Source organism: Pyrus communis, chromosome 15 (genome assembly GCF_041283825.1).
Source record: "Pyrus communis isolate YQ-2024b chromosome 15, ASM4128382v1, whole genome shotgun sequence".
Classification (NCBI taxonomy): domain Eukaryota; kingdom Viridiplantae; phylum Streptophyta; class Magnoliopsida; order Rosales; family Rosaceae; genus Pyrus; species Pyrus communis.
This window is the reverse complement of record NC_142579.1, coordinates 2,467,059-2,483,086: the sequence shown is the minus strand read 5'-3', so window position 1 is coordinate 2,483,086 and position 16,028 is coordinate 2,467,059. Positions and strand designations below refer to the sequence as shown.

At 38.5% G+C, this 16,028-nt stretch overlaps 4 protein-coding genes across 11 annotated transcripts; 3 read left to right on the top strand and 1 right to left on the bottom strand.

The window, feature by feature from the left end:
- The first annotated feature begins 1,734 nt into the window (after positions 1 to 1,734).
- LOC137727948 (pentatricopeptide repeat-containing protein At1g51965, mitochondrial-like) lies at positions 1,735 to 4,224 on the top strand. Its single transcript, XM_088685307.1, is given in 3 exon segments — positions 1,735 to 2,509; positions 2,627 to 3,213; positions 3,215 to 4,224. Coding segments are annotated over 3 exon segments (1,731 nt in total). The 5' UTR covers positions 1,735 to 1,981; the 3' UTR covers positions 3,831 to 4,224.
- On the bottom strand, positions 4,048 to 7,412 carry LOC137745300 (small ribosomal subunit protein uS9m). 2 transcript variants are annotated; one of them, XR_011069676.2, is made up of 5 exons: positions 6,355 to 7,393; positions 5,503 to 5,943; positions 4,798 to 4,878; positions 4,533 to 4,674; positions 4,048 to 4,304 (listed from the first exon to the last, which is right to left on the bottom strand). XR_011069676.2 is itself a non-coding variant. In XM_068485237.2 (4 exons), the coding sequence occupies exons 1-4, from the start codon at positions 6,839 to 6,841 to the stop codon at positions 4,583 to 4,585; spliced, it is 1,101 nt and encodes a 366-aa protein (XP_068341338.2). In that variant the 5' UTR covers positions 6,842 to 7,412; the 3' UTR covers positions 4,391 to 4,582. The 2 variants fall into 2 exon arrangements, 1 of the variants encoding a protein (XP_068341338.2); XM_068485237.2 differs by lacking the exon at positions 4,048 to 4,304 and having other exon boundaries at positions 4,391 to 4,674; positions 6,355 to 7,412.
- Positions 7,413 to 8,265: 853 nt separating this feature from the next.
- LOC137711069 (BRASSINOSTEROID INSENSITIVE 1-associated receptor kinase 1-like) lies at positions 8,266 to 11,891 on the top strand. 7 transcript variants are annotated; one of them, XM_088685310.1, is made up of 8 exons: positions 8,266 to 8,656; positions 8,751 to 8,823; positions 8,934 to 9,005; positions 9,179 to 9,523; positions 9,849 to 10,240; positions 10,822 to 11,077; positions 11,244 to 11,372; positions 11,459 to 11,891. In XM_088685310.1, the coding sequence occupies exons 3-8, from the start codon at positions 8,963 to 8,965 to the stop codon at positions 11,827 to 11,829; spliced, it is 1,536 nt and encodes a 511-aa protein (XP_088541436.1). In that variant the 5' UTR covers positions 8,266 to 8,656; positions 8,751 to 8,823; positions 8,934 to 8,962; the 3' UTR covers positions 11,830 to 11,891. The 7 variants fall into 7 exon arrangements, with proteins under 7 accessions (XP_088541436.1, XP_088541440.1, XP_088541438.1 ...); XM_088685314.1 differs by lacking the exon at positions 8,751 to 8,823 and having other exon boundaries at positions 9,092 to 9,523; XM_088685312.1 differs by lacking the exon at positions 8,751 to 8,823 and having other exon boundaries at positions 9,088 to 9,523.
- A 957-nt stretch (positions 11,892 to 12,848) lies between these two features.
- LOC137711078 (BRASSINOSTEROID INSENSITIVE 1-associated receptor kinase 1-like) lies at positions 12,849 to 15,096 on the top strand. Its single transcript, XM_088685315.1, has 2 exons — positions 12,849 to 13,261; positions 14,315 to 15,096. The coding sequence occupies exons 1-2, from the start codon at positions 13,058 to 13,060 to the stop codon at positions 14,627 to 14,629; spliced, it is 519 nt and encodes a 172-aa protein (XP_088541441.1). The 5' UTR covers positions 12,849 to 13,057; the 3' UTR covers positions 14,630 to 15,096.
- Positions 15,097 to 16,028: the final 932 nt, after the last annotated feature.

The window sequence follows — 16,028 nt, the reverse complement described above, 5'->3', positions numbered from 1 at the left end:
TTCAATTTTTGGGCCATTGTTGATCAACGGTCAAGGTTAAAATCCTTTTATGCATTGCAATCTTTAGATTTTGATCTAATTGTTCGTATTTTTTTTTTTTTTCAAATCTAGTTGAAGGATCACATGAGACTACTTTCACATGAGATAGAGACATTAAGAAATAGAATAGCGGCAAGTTTGATGAATGCATCTAATTAGACTACTTTCAAGTACATTAACAATATTGTACTAATGAATCCTAGCTATTTAGTCTAATATATTTCAATTGAAATAGTTTGTCATACTAATTAATATTTAAGATAAAGTTTATAAATATTTTTCTTTTAAAAATAAAGTATATTTAGTAATTCATCTTTATTTGTTGGGAAAATTAAATTAATAGCACATCTAGTATTATACCCCTTTTGGTCATTTCACATAGTCATTGCTGTTTTACATAAAAGTTTACCAAACACTATCATACTGTTTTTTTTTTTTTTTTTTTTTTCCACAAGCACTTTTACAAAAAAATTTACTAAACACTTTGTTGCTTTATTTCACAGCTGCTTATTCTCACAGCACAGCAGAAACAATTTTTTTTTTTTCAAAGCACAGCAATACCAAACCAGCCCTACATCTCTTTTTACTGTTTTATTTCAACAACCACTCTCTCTCTCTCTCTCTCTCTCTCTCTCTCTTTCTTTTGTTGTTCGCTCAGAAAAAGACCTTTAAGTACTACTTTGGTACTGAGGTGATTTGTAATTAAGGTATTCATACATGGCGATTTGTTGTCAATTTTTGTAATTGTTCCGTCGTTTTTATTTCAGTTCACTTAATTTTTATACAGCTCAAAAAAGTGCGGGCAGAGATGGGAGAACTCTCTAAGCATTTGGGGTTGATCATCAGGAGATTATATCCATTGCAGAACCTCTTCTCTCTGACCTACCGAGTGTGCCTTGCTATGAGGAGCCACCATCCAAATATGTTGGAGGAGAGTTCCGTTATCAAGCTGATACAGCGGTTCGTATTTTTCTCCATTCAAAAGTTGTTTCTCCTTTCCTTCGTTTTCTCCTCATTGTCTGATACAAAAATATAGGAAATTTTCATGGGATGTGCGGTTTTTTTTTTTTTTTTTTTTTTTTTTTCATGACACATAAATCGAGCTTCTCGTCGCTTTTATTTTAAATAAGTGAACACGTTATATTTTTTTATGAGTTATTTAATTTGGACTTTTTCTTTGGTGTTTATAATTGGAAAGAATTGGATAACTCATAGAATTTACGGTAGACCTAAGATAGAGATAAATGTTGTGAAATTTAGTCTTAGGGAGAGAAGTTTTTTCTTCTTGCATGTAAAGTTGTATTGGATCAAAACGTTTATATATAGAGAGAGATGTTTGTAATCTCATAACAACACACAAGATCGAGAGTGAAAGTAATAATACCAATATTCCTCCTCTTTTTGCCTACATCCATTCCATTTCTATTTCTAACAAAGGTTATTTCTCTCTCATTTATCCCTATTATAACAATAAAGTGCTGATAAAAAAAATAAATAAATAAAGTGACTTTTCATTATACCAATATTAGAGGAATCTGCGCTTCAACTTGATGAAAACACTGCTGTGGAATGCGCAAAAACCACTCTGTGTACGACGTCGTTTGCTTTTTAACAAAACACAGTTTAACCAGTACAAACCTAGTCCACTGCTCTTTCTAACGGTAACATTCGAATACCAAACTAACACTAACCACTACCGCTACCGCCACCACCTGAGACTCCTCCGCCTCATCAAACCCACGCCCTCAACCACCACGTGCCGCCACTATGCCACAAAGTACACCGCCAAAATAACCTCAACCTCCCCAACTGGCCTTTCCGTCTCGGCCGAGGTAACCCCGCCGTGCCCCTCCCCGCCGACATCCGCGGCTACACTCTTCCGCGGCGCGACCTCGTCTGCAAAGCCACCCAAATCCTCCTCGGCCGTCAATCCCCTTCCGCCATGTTATCAGACCCCTTCTCCGAACTCTCTGACTGCCTCACCTCCCTCTCCCTCCACATCACCCCGTCCGAAGCCTCCGAAATCCTGAAATCGGTAACCTGCCCCGACCTCGCCGTCAAATTCTTCCGATTTTGCCCCTCGCTCTCCTCTAATTTCCACCACGACGCCTTCACCTGCAGTCGAATCCTCCTCATCCTCTCCAAGTCCACCTCCCCCGCCCGGTTCGACCTAGTCCGGTCGATCCTCCGCGACATGGACCGCTCCAGCATACATGGCAACATCTCCACCGTCAACATGCTTATCGGCCTGTTCGGCAGCACCGAAGACTTGGAAACCTGTATTGGGTTGGTGAAGAAATGGAATCTCAACATGAACAGCTACACTTACAAGTGCTTGCTTCAGGCCTTCCTGCGCTCTCGCGATTCCGGCAAAGCTCTCGATACTTACATCGACATGCGGCGGCGGGGTAACAAGCACGACATTTTTGCCTACAACATGCTGCTGGATGCGTTGGCGAACGACGAAAAGGTTTGAATTTTGATTGAATTGAATGCAATGTGACATTGTGGTTGCGCTCACATGTTCGAATTCGATGTGGGTTTTTGTGGGTTTCTGATTTTCTGATTTGCAGAAGAAATTTGGCAGGTTGAGGATGCACGCAAGGTGTGTGATGATATGAAGAAGAAGCATTGCGAGCCGGATGAGTTTACGTACACGATTATGATCAGAATGGTTGGGAAATTGGGTAAGGGCGATGAGTGTCTCGGGTTGTTTCAGGAGATGGTGAACAAGGGTTGCGCTCCGAATACGATGCTTTATAATACTATGATTCAGGCTCTTGCTCGGAGCAAGATGGTTGACAAGGCCATCATTGTGTTCTCGAAAATGGTACAGAACCATTGCCGGCCTAATGAATTTACGTACAGTGTGGTTTTGAATCTTTTGGTTGCAGAAGGGCAGCTGGGTAGGTTTGATGAGGTGGTGGGGATGTCGAAGAAGTACATGACGAAGTCAATATATGCATATCTTGTGAGGACATTGAGTAAATTGGGTCATGCCGGGGAAGCTCACAGGTTGTTCTGCAACATGTGGAGCTTCCATGACATGGGGGATCGGGATGCATATACTTCAATGTTGGAGAGTTTGTGCAGTGCAGGTAGAACTGCAGAGGCGGTTGACTTGCTAAATAACATTCATGAGAAAGGGATAACTACCGATACTATTATGTACAACAGTTTTGGCAGCTCATGGAAAGTTGAAGCAGATACCCCATCTTCATGAACTGTACGAAAAGATCAAACTTGATGGGCCTGAACCGGACATATTTACCTACAACATTATGATTTCGAGCTTTGGTAGAGCTGGGAAGGTTCTTGAGGCTGTGACAATATTCGAACATCTCAAGAATAGTGATTGTAAACCGGATATTATCTCTTACAATTCGTTGATCAATTGCCCTGGGGAAAATGGTGATGTGGATGAAGCCCGCATGAGGTTTAAGGAGATGCAAGAGAAGGGTTTTAGCCCTGATGTCGTCACCTACAGCACTCTGATCGAGTGCTTTGGCAAGACGGGTAGGGTTGAAATGGCATGCAGGCTGTTCGACAACATGCTTGCTCAAGGCTGCTATCCGAATATAGTGACATACAACATCTTGCTTGATTGTCTTGAGAGGTGTGGGAGGACTGCTGCGGCAGTGGATCTATATGCGAAACTTAAGCAGCAAGGGTTGACACCGGATTGGATTACATACGCAGTGCTTGAACGGTTGCAGAGCGGTTCACATAGGAGAGTTAGGGTTCGTAAGCAAAGTCCGATCACAGGTTGGGTTGTGAGCCCTTTAAGGTGATGAATGGTGTAGATATACCAAATTTTGCATTATTGCTTCTTTGGAGCCAGTTTCGAGTTCCTCCCAAGGCCGAAGCATGTGGCTGCTGCTGCGACTACTCAAGAAACTTGCTTCCCACGGAGCCATCACAACCAGGACCCGTTTTGTTCGCGGAATGAGTTACTTGGGCATGAAAATTCATGCTCATTCCTGTGAGATAGAAACTGCCTCACTTGAGTTTTCGACAAAAAATGATTCTCACTTGTGGAACATCACAAATTTAGTCACAGATTCACAAGTGTTGTTGACAAATTCAATAATTGATGTGGAAGCATGTCTTGTATTTCAGAATTGATGTCTCACTGTCTTTCAGAATTGAACTTTACGTGAACAATGAACTTGTATCGTTGCCTTCCGTAGTCCTCTTATTTCAGAAGCCGTCTCAATTTTAAACGAACTCTCTGAAATTCAACTCGTGTCTCAACGATGCTTTGGCTGCAAAGAAAACAACGGCTCACTTCATAAGACAACTCAAATAGTACCTAAGTTTGCAAATAAATGTCTGACTGGAAGCAAGGAAGGATCAGAAACAAATCGAATAGCTCCGGATGTTTTCTCACACCACAAAATCTACAAAATTCTTCTACCACTCATCGTCTATCACAAGCTACACTTGAAATGCCATACGAGTGGATCTCAATAAGTTATTGCAGTAAACCATACTTTTAAGTTCCAAACAAAACTGCGCAGAAAGCCAAGCTCGGAGTACTTGATCAACGCTTGACCCACTGGAAGCTCTTCCTTGCCTTTGCTTTTCCGGGTTTTTTCCTTTCCACCACACGCGAGTCCCTTGTCAAGAAACCAGCTGGAAACACAAACAAGTTGCTGGGTTAGCAAGAAAGGGGCAGATAGATATTGCAAGGTTAAGATCTGTTTCTCCTTATAAGCCAGAAATAACCAGCGGACACAGGGGAAGAGAAATATTTACCTTCTTTGAGAGCAGGACGCAAGTCAGGTTCCCAATTTTGCAAGGCCCTGCTCACTCCTAATTGAATTGCTCCAACCTGACCTGGAAAAAACACCTTTTTAATTTTCCATATTTAACACAAACAAAAACGTTTATGCAAAGAATTAACGTACCGAACATATTAAACGTTGTTCTTTAAAAAGGAGTTACTGTTGAGAGTAACAGTTTGCACAGAGAGTATTTTTGTACTCAACTACTATTAGGAAGAAGCGCCAGCATCAAAAAGCACGAAACAATCTTTAGAAATTACAATCAATTCGTATTTAATTCTGTCGAGATATTGGCTCCGATTTTCTTCTCTTTTCCTCTGCTCTGTTTCAGTTTAATTATTTGAAGTGAAATGAAAATCTAACCACAATTAATTCACCTTAGCAGCCTAGGAAGAAAAGGACACTCGCATTCATTTGACTTCATGAGAGCAGGGGAAGAAAAGCTTTAGTAACATATGGAACTGGACAGAAATTTGTTTTCCATGAGAGCTTGGCAGTGCAGGTAGTAAGTAGCGAGGCAAATTAGTGGTTTTCTGGCATATAAAGCTATAGAATTGCAAGTTCAAGGATAACGGAGGGAAACAGCAGTTGAATTGGATCTCAAACAAGTCGATGTCAAGGAAAAAAGTCAACATATAAATCAAAATAAAGTGCGTAGCAACAAACTTAGGCTTACCTGTGGTGCCGCCTCCTTGAACAGTACAAGCGATGTCCCAAAGGCCCAACGTTTTTGTCTCAGAGAAAGGTCGGAGGAGAGCAGCACGATGATCAAGCATTGGAAAATAGGCGTCAAATTGTTCATCATTAATTGTGAATTTACCATTACCAGGATGAATCCAGACACATGCTACACTACATTTCCTTCTTCCTGTTCCATAAGCTCTCCCCTTGTCGTCTACTGTTCTCACTCTTGCTTTGGCAACTTCCTCCTGTTTCTGGCGCTCTATTTCAGCTCTCGAGGATTTTCTGGTATTTTTCTCATAACGAATGTCTTCAAGCTCTGATAGAGGGGGCAATCCCTTTATCCCTTGAAAATCCTTCAATGAAATCAAAGTGTCAAGCATTCCATCTGTCATTCCAGATGCACCAATAAAGTCACCAAAGCCACGATTCGGACCTGCAGTTACCATACTGAATCAGTCTAACACCTAAAGAGTCACCTAGCTGATAAATGAATCAGCAACTGCATTCAAAACAAAGTACTATTTGAACTATAAAAGTTCGAGAAAGCCGAAGAAATAATCTTATCCCATGTAGAGTGCTTGCAGCTAAACCTAACAAGATACCTGATCATTTTAACTCCTCCCACTAATCAATAAGTAGTGTAGTTCCCAAAATCAAAAGCACAACAATAGACACACCAATATTTTAATGAACTTGCAGACCTCCCAACAACGAAACATACAATTGGTTGGTGCCCAAATCAACCCAAAAGGATTTAGTACGGTACAAGTTGTTCCACTAAGCTATACACCTTCCTACTCTTAAGCATATCAATGTTATCCAGAATTTAGGAAAAAGAACTAGCCTTTGAGAACAGCAGTAAGCTCCCGCTCCTCTTTCTCAAGCCTCTTAGCCTGTTCAGCCTTCTCAATCTCCTCTCTACTTGTCTCACTGTCAATGGCAGTAACAGTCTGTACACCCTCTCCGATATCGAACAAGTCACTCTTCTCCTCCTCTCCCAAGCTCCACAGCTTGAACTCCTGAGATGTACCCCACTCCTCGCCTCCTTTCCCCTTCAACCAGTCGGAATCGGCCTCGCTGGATTCAACTTCTGCAATCCCGGAAATGTCCCCGGAGCTCTCGCCGAATAAAGGGTCAAATTTTCCATCGGTTTCCTGAGAAAGCCTCCAAACATCTGATTGGGAGGGACCCTTACCATCGTCACTGGAGAAGAACCTTGGAGTGAAAGTAGCGAAAAGAGGATTTTGGGGTTGGGGGAAGGGATGGAACTTTGTGGAGATTAGGGTTAGGCGAGAGAAATGTGAGGGTTTGGGTAGAAGACGAAAGAGCATGGTGATGAAGCAGAGACTTGACAAATATTTTAGATTTTTGAAATTTAGGGTTTAACAAGCCAGAAGAGTATGATGTCTTAAGCTTCACAGAACTGACAGAATAAATACATATAAAAACCCTAATGGTAAATTTGTCAGATAATTATATTTCATTTTTTTAGAAAATTTTATTAGAAAAAAAAGGAGATAAAATGTAAAAGAACAAACGTGGAAGACACAAATTCAACCAGGTTCGACGCAAATCAGTTTTCAGAGAAAAAAGAAAGAAAAAAAAACGAAAAAAATAGACGAGGGAGGAAAGTAATGAAAAAGGGAGGATGAGAGTCATGATATTCACTGATGGCTATGGTGGAGTTCGCCGGGAGGGTGGTGTGTGGCGATGCCGTTGCACCCTCTCGGTGCTTGCCGAGGAAGAAGGAAGAGAGAGATGCGGGAGAGATCGAGTGAAGAGAGAGAATGAGGTAGGATGAGGTGGCAGCCACAGAACAGTGTGAGGGAGATTTGAAAAAATGGTGAGAGAGAGAGTCCCGAGAGGTAGGGAGACAAGGGAGAGAGGTGGAGGAATGGGGCGTGGGCTCCATTGGCTCACGTAACAAAGCCACAAAAGAGAAACAGAAAAATATCTCTCATAAATTCACGCTTCGAAATTTGTAAAATCTTCGTTGTAATCTTGAATTCAGTTATGTTTGCATATATGCGTTTATACAGTCGAGTAATTCGAGGATATGCTAAAAAGGATATTTTGTATGTCCCACTAATCTCACATTTAGGGCATTTTCGTTAAATTATTTTTTTTAAATTTATAAAATTATAAAATTAAGAACGGACTGTCACACTAATTCTTTTAGTTAATTTAACTTGATTTTATTGTAAAATATTTTTTTGTGAACATTATTACCCAAAAAAGTTCAAAATTCTCGAAGCCATTTTTTTTTTCTTTAGAACTACAATAGCTTCATTATTGGCTATATCATGCTTATGTCTTAGTTTGTATTATAGCTCATGTCATGACCTATTATTTCTGATCAGAATTAGACTTCGACTCTTTGCAATCATTGGTCAACTAGATGAGTTATTAATTAAAAGTCATTTTATAATTATTTTGTTTTTAATTTTTAATTTTAAGTTTTCACTTTTCTGTTTTGAAATTAGTTAAAATAATATTTGAAATTGGTATAACTCCTTATTTTATTCTTAAGATCTAAAATTGCTAGAAGTGATTCCTGAATTTCTTAACTATCAATCATTTTGATTATTTCATTAAAAATATTCATTAAATAAGGAACAGATAACAAAAATAATCTTAATTTAATAAACAATAGACTATAATAATTTGATAAAAATTGAGTGTAATTTTGTTTTTTCATGAAATAATCAAAATAATTTATGAGGGAAAAAAATCAGAAATCTCACTTTGAGTGAGGAGTTGCATAACAATTTCAGGAATCAGCTAAAAAGTCAAATAAATATAAACAAAAGAAGCAACGAAACTTCCGACGCGGTGGGCTGCGACTTTGACCGATTGCGAGTCCTCCGTCCGCAGCTCCTCCGTCTTCCTCCCAAACCTTTTACCTTTCTTTCTTCTCCAAAACAAGCAAGCTGAGATTTCAACCTCTCTCTCTAAGAAGCAGCGGCATGCTTTTCCAAACGCAATCTGCAATTTAATCAAACAGCCACCGAATTTTCTGGAATCCGGTCAACGCAGAGATGCTTTTCCAAACCCAACAGTGATGACGTCCTCCACCTCTGTTTCTGTTTGGCTGATTCTGCTGTTTGGCTTCTTTCACCTCCACAAGCTTGCTGCCAATGTCGAAGGTATGTCTCTGTGTGTCATTGAATTTGGGAGTGTTTGGTTGTGGGAACCGGAATGAACTAATGAATGAATGAATGACTGCAAACATTCCCGGAGAGCTTGGGGTTTGTCAGACTTGGTGAGCTTGGATCTTTACTTGGCAACCTTGCAAAACAGCGTGAAAAGTCCCGTGAGTTTCATACACTTTCATTTCAGTAAGAGGGAGGAGAGAGTGAAAAGTTACTAATTTCTCTGCCATCGGAGAATGCAAATAACATATAGTTTTGCCATGGAATGCAGGGATCTTTCAAATAACAATCTGACAGGGGATGTTCCAGTTAATGGATCTTTTTCACTTTTTACTCCCATCAGGTTTGTTGAAGCAACTTTACTCTTTTTCTTTACCTTTAGGGACAAAAATAACAATCTGACAGGGGATACACTTTCATCTCAGTAAGAGGGAGGAGAGGGTAATATAGCTTGATCAAGTTGGTGTTGTAGTTGTTGTATGGGATGCAGGTTTCACTCATCTACTGTCTTTGCAGCTCAGGTGGATCGACAAGTTCATTTACGACAGCTCAAAAGGTTTTCTTTGCGCGAGCTACAAGTTGCGACGGATACCTTTAGCAACAAAAATATTATTGGTAGAGGTGGATTTGGTAAGGTTTATAAAGGATGCTTAGCTGATGGAACTCTGGTTGCTGTAAAAAGACTTACAGAGGAGAGAACCCAAGACGGGGAACTACAGTTCCAAACAGAAGTTGAAATGATTAGCATGGGTGTCCACCACCGCAATCTGCTTTGTCTGCATGGGTTTTGCATGACAACAACTGAAAGGCTGCTTGTATATCCTTATATGGCTAATGGAAGTTTGGCATCTTGTTTAAGAGGTACTCATCTAAATTGTTTGCTGCGTTGATGAATCTTTTTGTTTTCACGACGTTAAAATTTTTTCCGATCACATTGATATAATGAATTTAAAAACCTAACCAATTTGGCTTGGAGTATCTACACTGATTTTTTTTTAATGTTTTTTTTTTTCTTCAATTTTAAGTTACCTTCTCGATGCTGATTTTATTTCTGTTTAATTTGAAAAGGATGACAAGAAGATCCTTTTTTGGGTAGGACGGGTGGTATGATATGTGTTAGACCACATTACCTGTTGCTTGTAATTTGAAATTCTCCTCTCATAAGTATGTGGATATATTATTGTAGATCGTCCAGAAGGACAACCTGCACTTGATTGGCCAATAAGACAACGCATTGCATTGGGATCTGCAAGAGGTCTTGCTTATTTACATGATCAATGTGATCCAAAAATTATTTACCGTGATGTGAAAGCTGCAAACATATTGTTGGATGAGGAATTCGAAGCTGTTGTTGGAGACTTTGGGTTGGCTAAACTCTTGGACGACAAGGATGCATATGTTACCACACATGTATGTGGCACAATTGGTCATATGGCACCGGAGCACTTTTCAACTGGAGTGTCTTCTGAGAAAACTGATGTTTTTGGATACGGAGTCCTGCTTCTTGAACTCATCACTGGGCAGAGGGCTTTCAATCCTCAGCTTGCGAGTGATGATGATTACATGTTAGTTGATTGGGTATCCATTTACGTCTTTCTGTTTGTGTATGTAGCTAGTTATTGTTATATGCAAGATTATTTCCCAACAACATTTGCATTTCCTTAGTAATTAGCTTTTAGAAAATAAGTTTGGTTTAATTAGCTTTTATTAGTTAGAGTTATTATTAGCTGTGAAGATTTGTTTATCTTTATTTATAACAATCTAAGGTTTAAACTGTCAGAGATTAATTATTACATTTCCTTAGTAATTGTTACTATTGTTGTTGCTTCTTTTGCCAATGTATTGGCACTATGTGATTTCTTGAAGAATTTGGCATATGTTTTGTGTCGATCCTAATTTCCTCATCATCTCCTTATTCTCGCTATCTTGGCCTCTCGTTTTTTCCTATTCTCTTGATTGCATCTTTGTCTTCTCTTTGCATGATATCAATATTTGAATGACGATACATTTTTGTAAGCAGTTTGATTTTCTGTAGAAAACTGCAGGCCTTCAAATTTTGAACATTACAACACATTTTTTTCTCCTAGGTTCCTGCACCTTTTGTTTCAAATTGTAGAGCCACCCGACATTTTCTGTTTTATTTTTCCTAAAAAAATTAGGTCAAACGACTACTAAAAGATCGCAGGTTGGAAAGACTTGTTGGTGCTGATCTAAATGGAAATTATATTGACGATCAAGTGAAGCAGCTGATCCAAGTAGCTCTACTGTGCACACAAGGCTCCCCAGGGGAACGGCCCAAGATGTCAGAGGTTGTCCGAATGCTTGAAGGCAAAGGCGAAGGTTTACCTGTAAGATGGGAGGAGTGGCAAAAAGAGGAGGTGATCCGCCAAGATTTCAACACTATTCATCATCCAAGTACTTGGATCCTAGACTCACCTTCTCCTAATTTTGTGTTGTACTATTTCTGTGTGTTTGAAGAAATGGATGAAAACAATGACATGTGATAGAGAGTTCATCATATAACTTCTGACTTTAAGGATTTTTAATTTAGTTCTGGTTCATGTTGCGCAAATAATATTAGGTAACACTGCTACTGGGGCTATTGCTGGAGGGGTTGCTGTTGATGCTGCTTTACCGATTGCTGCACCTGCAAGTGCACTTGCTTATTGGCGACGGAGAAAACCACAGGAACATTTCTTTGATGTACCTGGTTAGTGAACTATAGGAGTAATATAGCTTGATAAAGGTGGTGTTGTAGTATGGGATGCAGGTTTCACTAATCTACTGTCTTTGCAGCTGAGGAGGATCCAGAAGTTCTTTTAGGACAGCGCAAAAGGTTTTCTTTGCGCGAACTACAAGTTGCAACGGATACCTTTAGTAACAAAAATTTTATTGGTAGACGTCGATTTGGTGAGGTTTATAAGGGACGCTTAGCTGATGGAACTCTGGTTGCTGTAAAAAGACTTAAAGAGGAGAGAACCCAAGGTTCGGAGCTACAGTTTCAAGCAGAGGTTGAAATGATTGGCATGGCTGTCCACCGCAATCTGCTTCGTCTGCGTGGTTTTTGCATGACACCAACAGAAAGGCTGCTTGTATATCCTTACTCTTCTAAATCGGTTGCTGCGTTGATGAATCTTTTTGTTCTCATGAAATTAAAAAATGGGTAAATTACATTTTACACCCTCAGGTTTGAATTTAATTGCAACCTTACATCTTTAAAACATTTCAATCTCATACATTTACTTATCAATTTTAGCAATTTTATACATCCGTTAGTCAAACCGTCAGTTTGACTGTTAAAGGATGACATGGCAAATGTGACGTCAACATTTTTGTTGACATGGATGCCAACTATGATCCACGTGGAATAAAAACAAATAAAAAAGATTAATAAATAGAAAATTAATTAATTTTTTTTATAATTAAAAACTAAAAAAATAGAAAAGATAAAAAAAATTGGTGGTGTTCATCCCTTTCCTGCTCTTACCCCGCCCCCGCATTCTTCATTTCCCCCCGGCCCGCGATTCTCCGTCGTTGCCCAACCCTTTTTCTCTCCAGGAACCAGCCACCATTAGCCTTCTCCAACTCCCCCTCTCCAACCCAATGAGATTGTTGTTTCCAAAACGAAAATGCTAGTAATTTTCAAAACTCACAGTTCAGACAGAGAACGAATTTCAAATTAGAACTACATGATCGAAGGAACATTTGGAAAAAAATCCTTACATTTTCGAATCCAAATCTCACTTTCATTCTTGACAGACTTTTACCAACCAAAACCTTAACCCCAAACTCGTACAATGTCCGTAACAGCGTCCACCGTGATTTCAGATCTCGGTAAACATCTCAATCAATGAAATAGTAAATAAGGTATGAAAGTGATTTTTTTTGAAAATATCGTATAAAGTTGCAATAGAGCTTAAACATGAGGTGGTAAAGTATAATTTACCCTTAAAAAATTGTTTGGATTACATTGATAAAATGAATTTAAACACCCGACCAATTTGGTTTGGAGTATCAGTGCTGACGTTTTTTTCCTGTTCTTATTTTCTTCAATTTTAAGTTACCTTCTTGATGTTGATTTTATTTAATGGATAACAAGATGACTCTTTTTTGGGTGTGACGGGTGGCATGAGGTTAAACCACATTACCTGTTGCTTGTAATTTAAAATTCCACTCTCATAATTACGTCGATAAATTATTGTAGATCGTCCAGAAGGACAACCTGCACTTAATTGGTCAATAAGATAACGCATTGCATTGGAATCTGCAAGAGGCCTTACTTATTTACATGATCACTGTAATCCAAAAATTATTCACCGTGATGTGAAAGCAGCAAACATATTGTTGGATGAGGAATTTGAAGCAGTTGTTGGAGACTTTGGGTTGGCTAAACTCATGGACTACAATGATACACATGTTACCACAGCCGTACGCGGCACAATTGGTCATATAGCACCAGAGTACCTTTCAACTGGAAAATGTTCCGAGAAAACTGATGTTTTTGGATACGGAGTCATGCTTCTTGAACTCATCACTGGGCAGAGGGCTTTAGATCTTGCTCGGCTTGCGAATGATGATGATGCCATGTTACTTGATTGGGTATGCTTTTACGTCTTTCTGTTTTTGTTCGTAGCTAATTTATTGTTATATGCAAGATTATTTTCCAACAACATTTGCATGAGGTCCACCTTCTGATTATATTTTATTGTTCTAAATCTTCCATAATTTCTTTCATATTTTATATATAAAAGACATAATGTTGTTGAAATTCAACGATATTCTTGCTCCAATCTATTGTGTCCCTATGTCCAAATCTTCAAAATTATGTTTCAATACTCATTGTTAAAGAAATTTTATATAATATACTATAAATTAGGTGTATCTCTCGATACCAATGTTGCTATTTATTTAAGCAAAAAATAATGAGTCTCCACACCTAATCACTTTATTTCAAACCGCTAATCTCATATGACATTCTTAATCATTGCATATGGAACATTTCTGCAATCATTTTAGTTGGTTCTATGCGAATATACTTTAAAAACCTATTACTCATTATGGAGCTGCCAAGTTCCTGTTTGATTAATGTCAAAATCACTTAAGGTCCTTTTCGGCCCGAATGTTGAAAACAGTCATGGATCAAGGAAAAGAAATAATACTCAACTTTTAGAAAATAACTTTAGTTTAATTAGCTTGTATTAGTTAGAGTTACGATTAAGCTGTGAAGATTTATTTATCTTTATTTATAACAATCTAAGGTTTAAATTGTCAGAGATTAATTATTACATTTCCTTGGCAATTGTTGTTAGTGTTGTTGTTGCTTCTTTTGCCAATGTATTGGTCTTGCTGTGATTTCTTGAAGAATTTGGCATGTGTTTTGTATCAGTCCTAATTTCCTCATTATCTATTTATTCTCGCTATCTTGGCCTCTTGCTTCTTTCTATTCTCTGTTTGCATCTTTGTCATATGTTTGCATCATGTTGATATTTGAATGACGATGCATTTTTGTAAGCAGTTTGATTTTCTAGAGATATTGCAGCCCTTCAAATTTTGAACATTACAACACATTCACTGTCCTAGGTGCCCTCACCTTTTGTTTCAAATTGTAGAACTATATGACTTTTCCCTTTTTATTTTAACTAAAATAATTAGGTCAAAGGACTACTGAAAGATCGGAGGTTGGAAACACTCGTTGATGCTGATCTAAATGGAAATTATGTTGACGATCAAGTGGAGCAGCTCATCCAAGTAGCTCTACTGTGCACACAAGGCACCCCAGGGGAACGACCCAAGATGTCAGAGGTTGTCTGGATGTTGGAAGGCAATTGTTTGGCTGAAAGATGGGAGGAGTGGCACAAAAAGGAGGTGTTCCGCCAAGATTTCAACCCTATTCATCATCCAAGTACTAATTGGATCATAGACTCAACTTCTCATATTCCCTCGAATGAGTTGTTCGGTCCCAGATGATATGCTTGTTGGTTCCGTCCCCTGTATACATGTAAAAAGCCTTCAGAGGATTGGAGAATGTCCATTTTGTATTTCAGTGATACCACATTTGTGCATATGTTTATGTCCATTTTGTATTTCAATGATACCACATTTGTGCATATGTTTTGTCTTTGTTTTCAATTTTGTTCTTGTTTTGCTTATTTTTAAGATCACTGGAGCTGGTGCTATTGTAATTTTTATAGGGTTAACTGGCATTACGAAGTTATATGGTGCATTTCAGTGATACCACATTTGTGCATATGTTTTGTCTTTGTTTTCAATTTTGTTCTTGTCTTGCTTATTTTTAAGATCACTGGAGCTGGTGCTGTTGTAATTTTTATAGGGTTAACTGGCATTACGAAGTTATATGGTGCTAGCAGGAATTAGGAAGGGCCATAAAAGCACCCGTTCCTAATAATTTATGTATCTATCCAGAAATTAGTCCAGATTGTCGAGTAAATAATTATTATGAACTTTTAACTATCTATATTTTTGAGTGTTCCTATAGACCCTATAGACACTAGGTCAAGTGCGTGGGTGCTTGTGGACGGTTAGTGTTTGAAATTTGATTGTGATCATTGCAAGTGCGACTTTGTGGCACTACCCTTATAAGTACTTGAACGAAGGTATTAAGGGATCAAGAGATCACTGCGTGTCATTCCAACATGGGTATTCGAGCTTTGTCTATCTTGTTTAGAGTATCGTCAATAGGGATACCTCTGATATCTTTGAGGATTTATTTAGAGTATCGTCAATAGGGATACCTTTGATATCTTTGAGGATTTATTTAAGACCAACTGTAAGGTAAGACCCAAACCTAAATATTTGAGTTTAAACAAAATAGAAATGCAATCTAGTTGTGGGACTTTCTGGTTTTGTTGAACAAAAAATATTTTCTACACTAAAAGGGTGGGGGATTGAGTTAGGTCTTATAATGGGCTAGCAATAATATGGTTCAAATTCATTTTTGATGAGAATCTAACCTAAGGACCTCTCGGTTATATGTGAAGAGGAATACCACTAAAGTGTGGTAAAAGTTATATCTAATGGTTGGACTTAAACCTAAAAAGTTTGGCTTTTGACCCAAGCTAAACCCAAATTTGGGTTTGTATTTCCGTATTTGCCTGACCCAAAATTTTGTGGGCCCTACCTTTTTTTTTTTTTATCAAAAGCAACAGGCGAATGATTTATTGAAGTGGCTGATAGATGGTCCCTCAATTGACAGGGTCCCAGCTGCAAAATGGTAACATTTTAAGGAACTACGAGCCGTTCGATTTTTGGGCCATTGGTGATCAACGGTCTTGGTTAAAATCCATTTGTGCTTTGCAATCTTTAGATTTTGATCTAATTGTTCTGTTCATAATTTTTTTTTAAATTT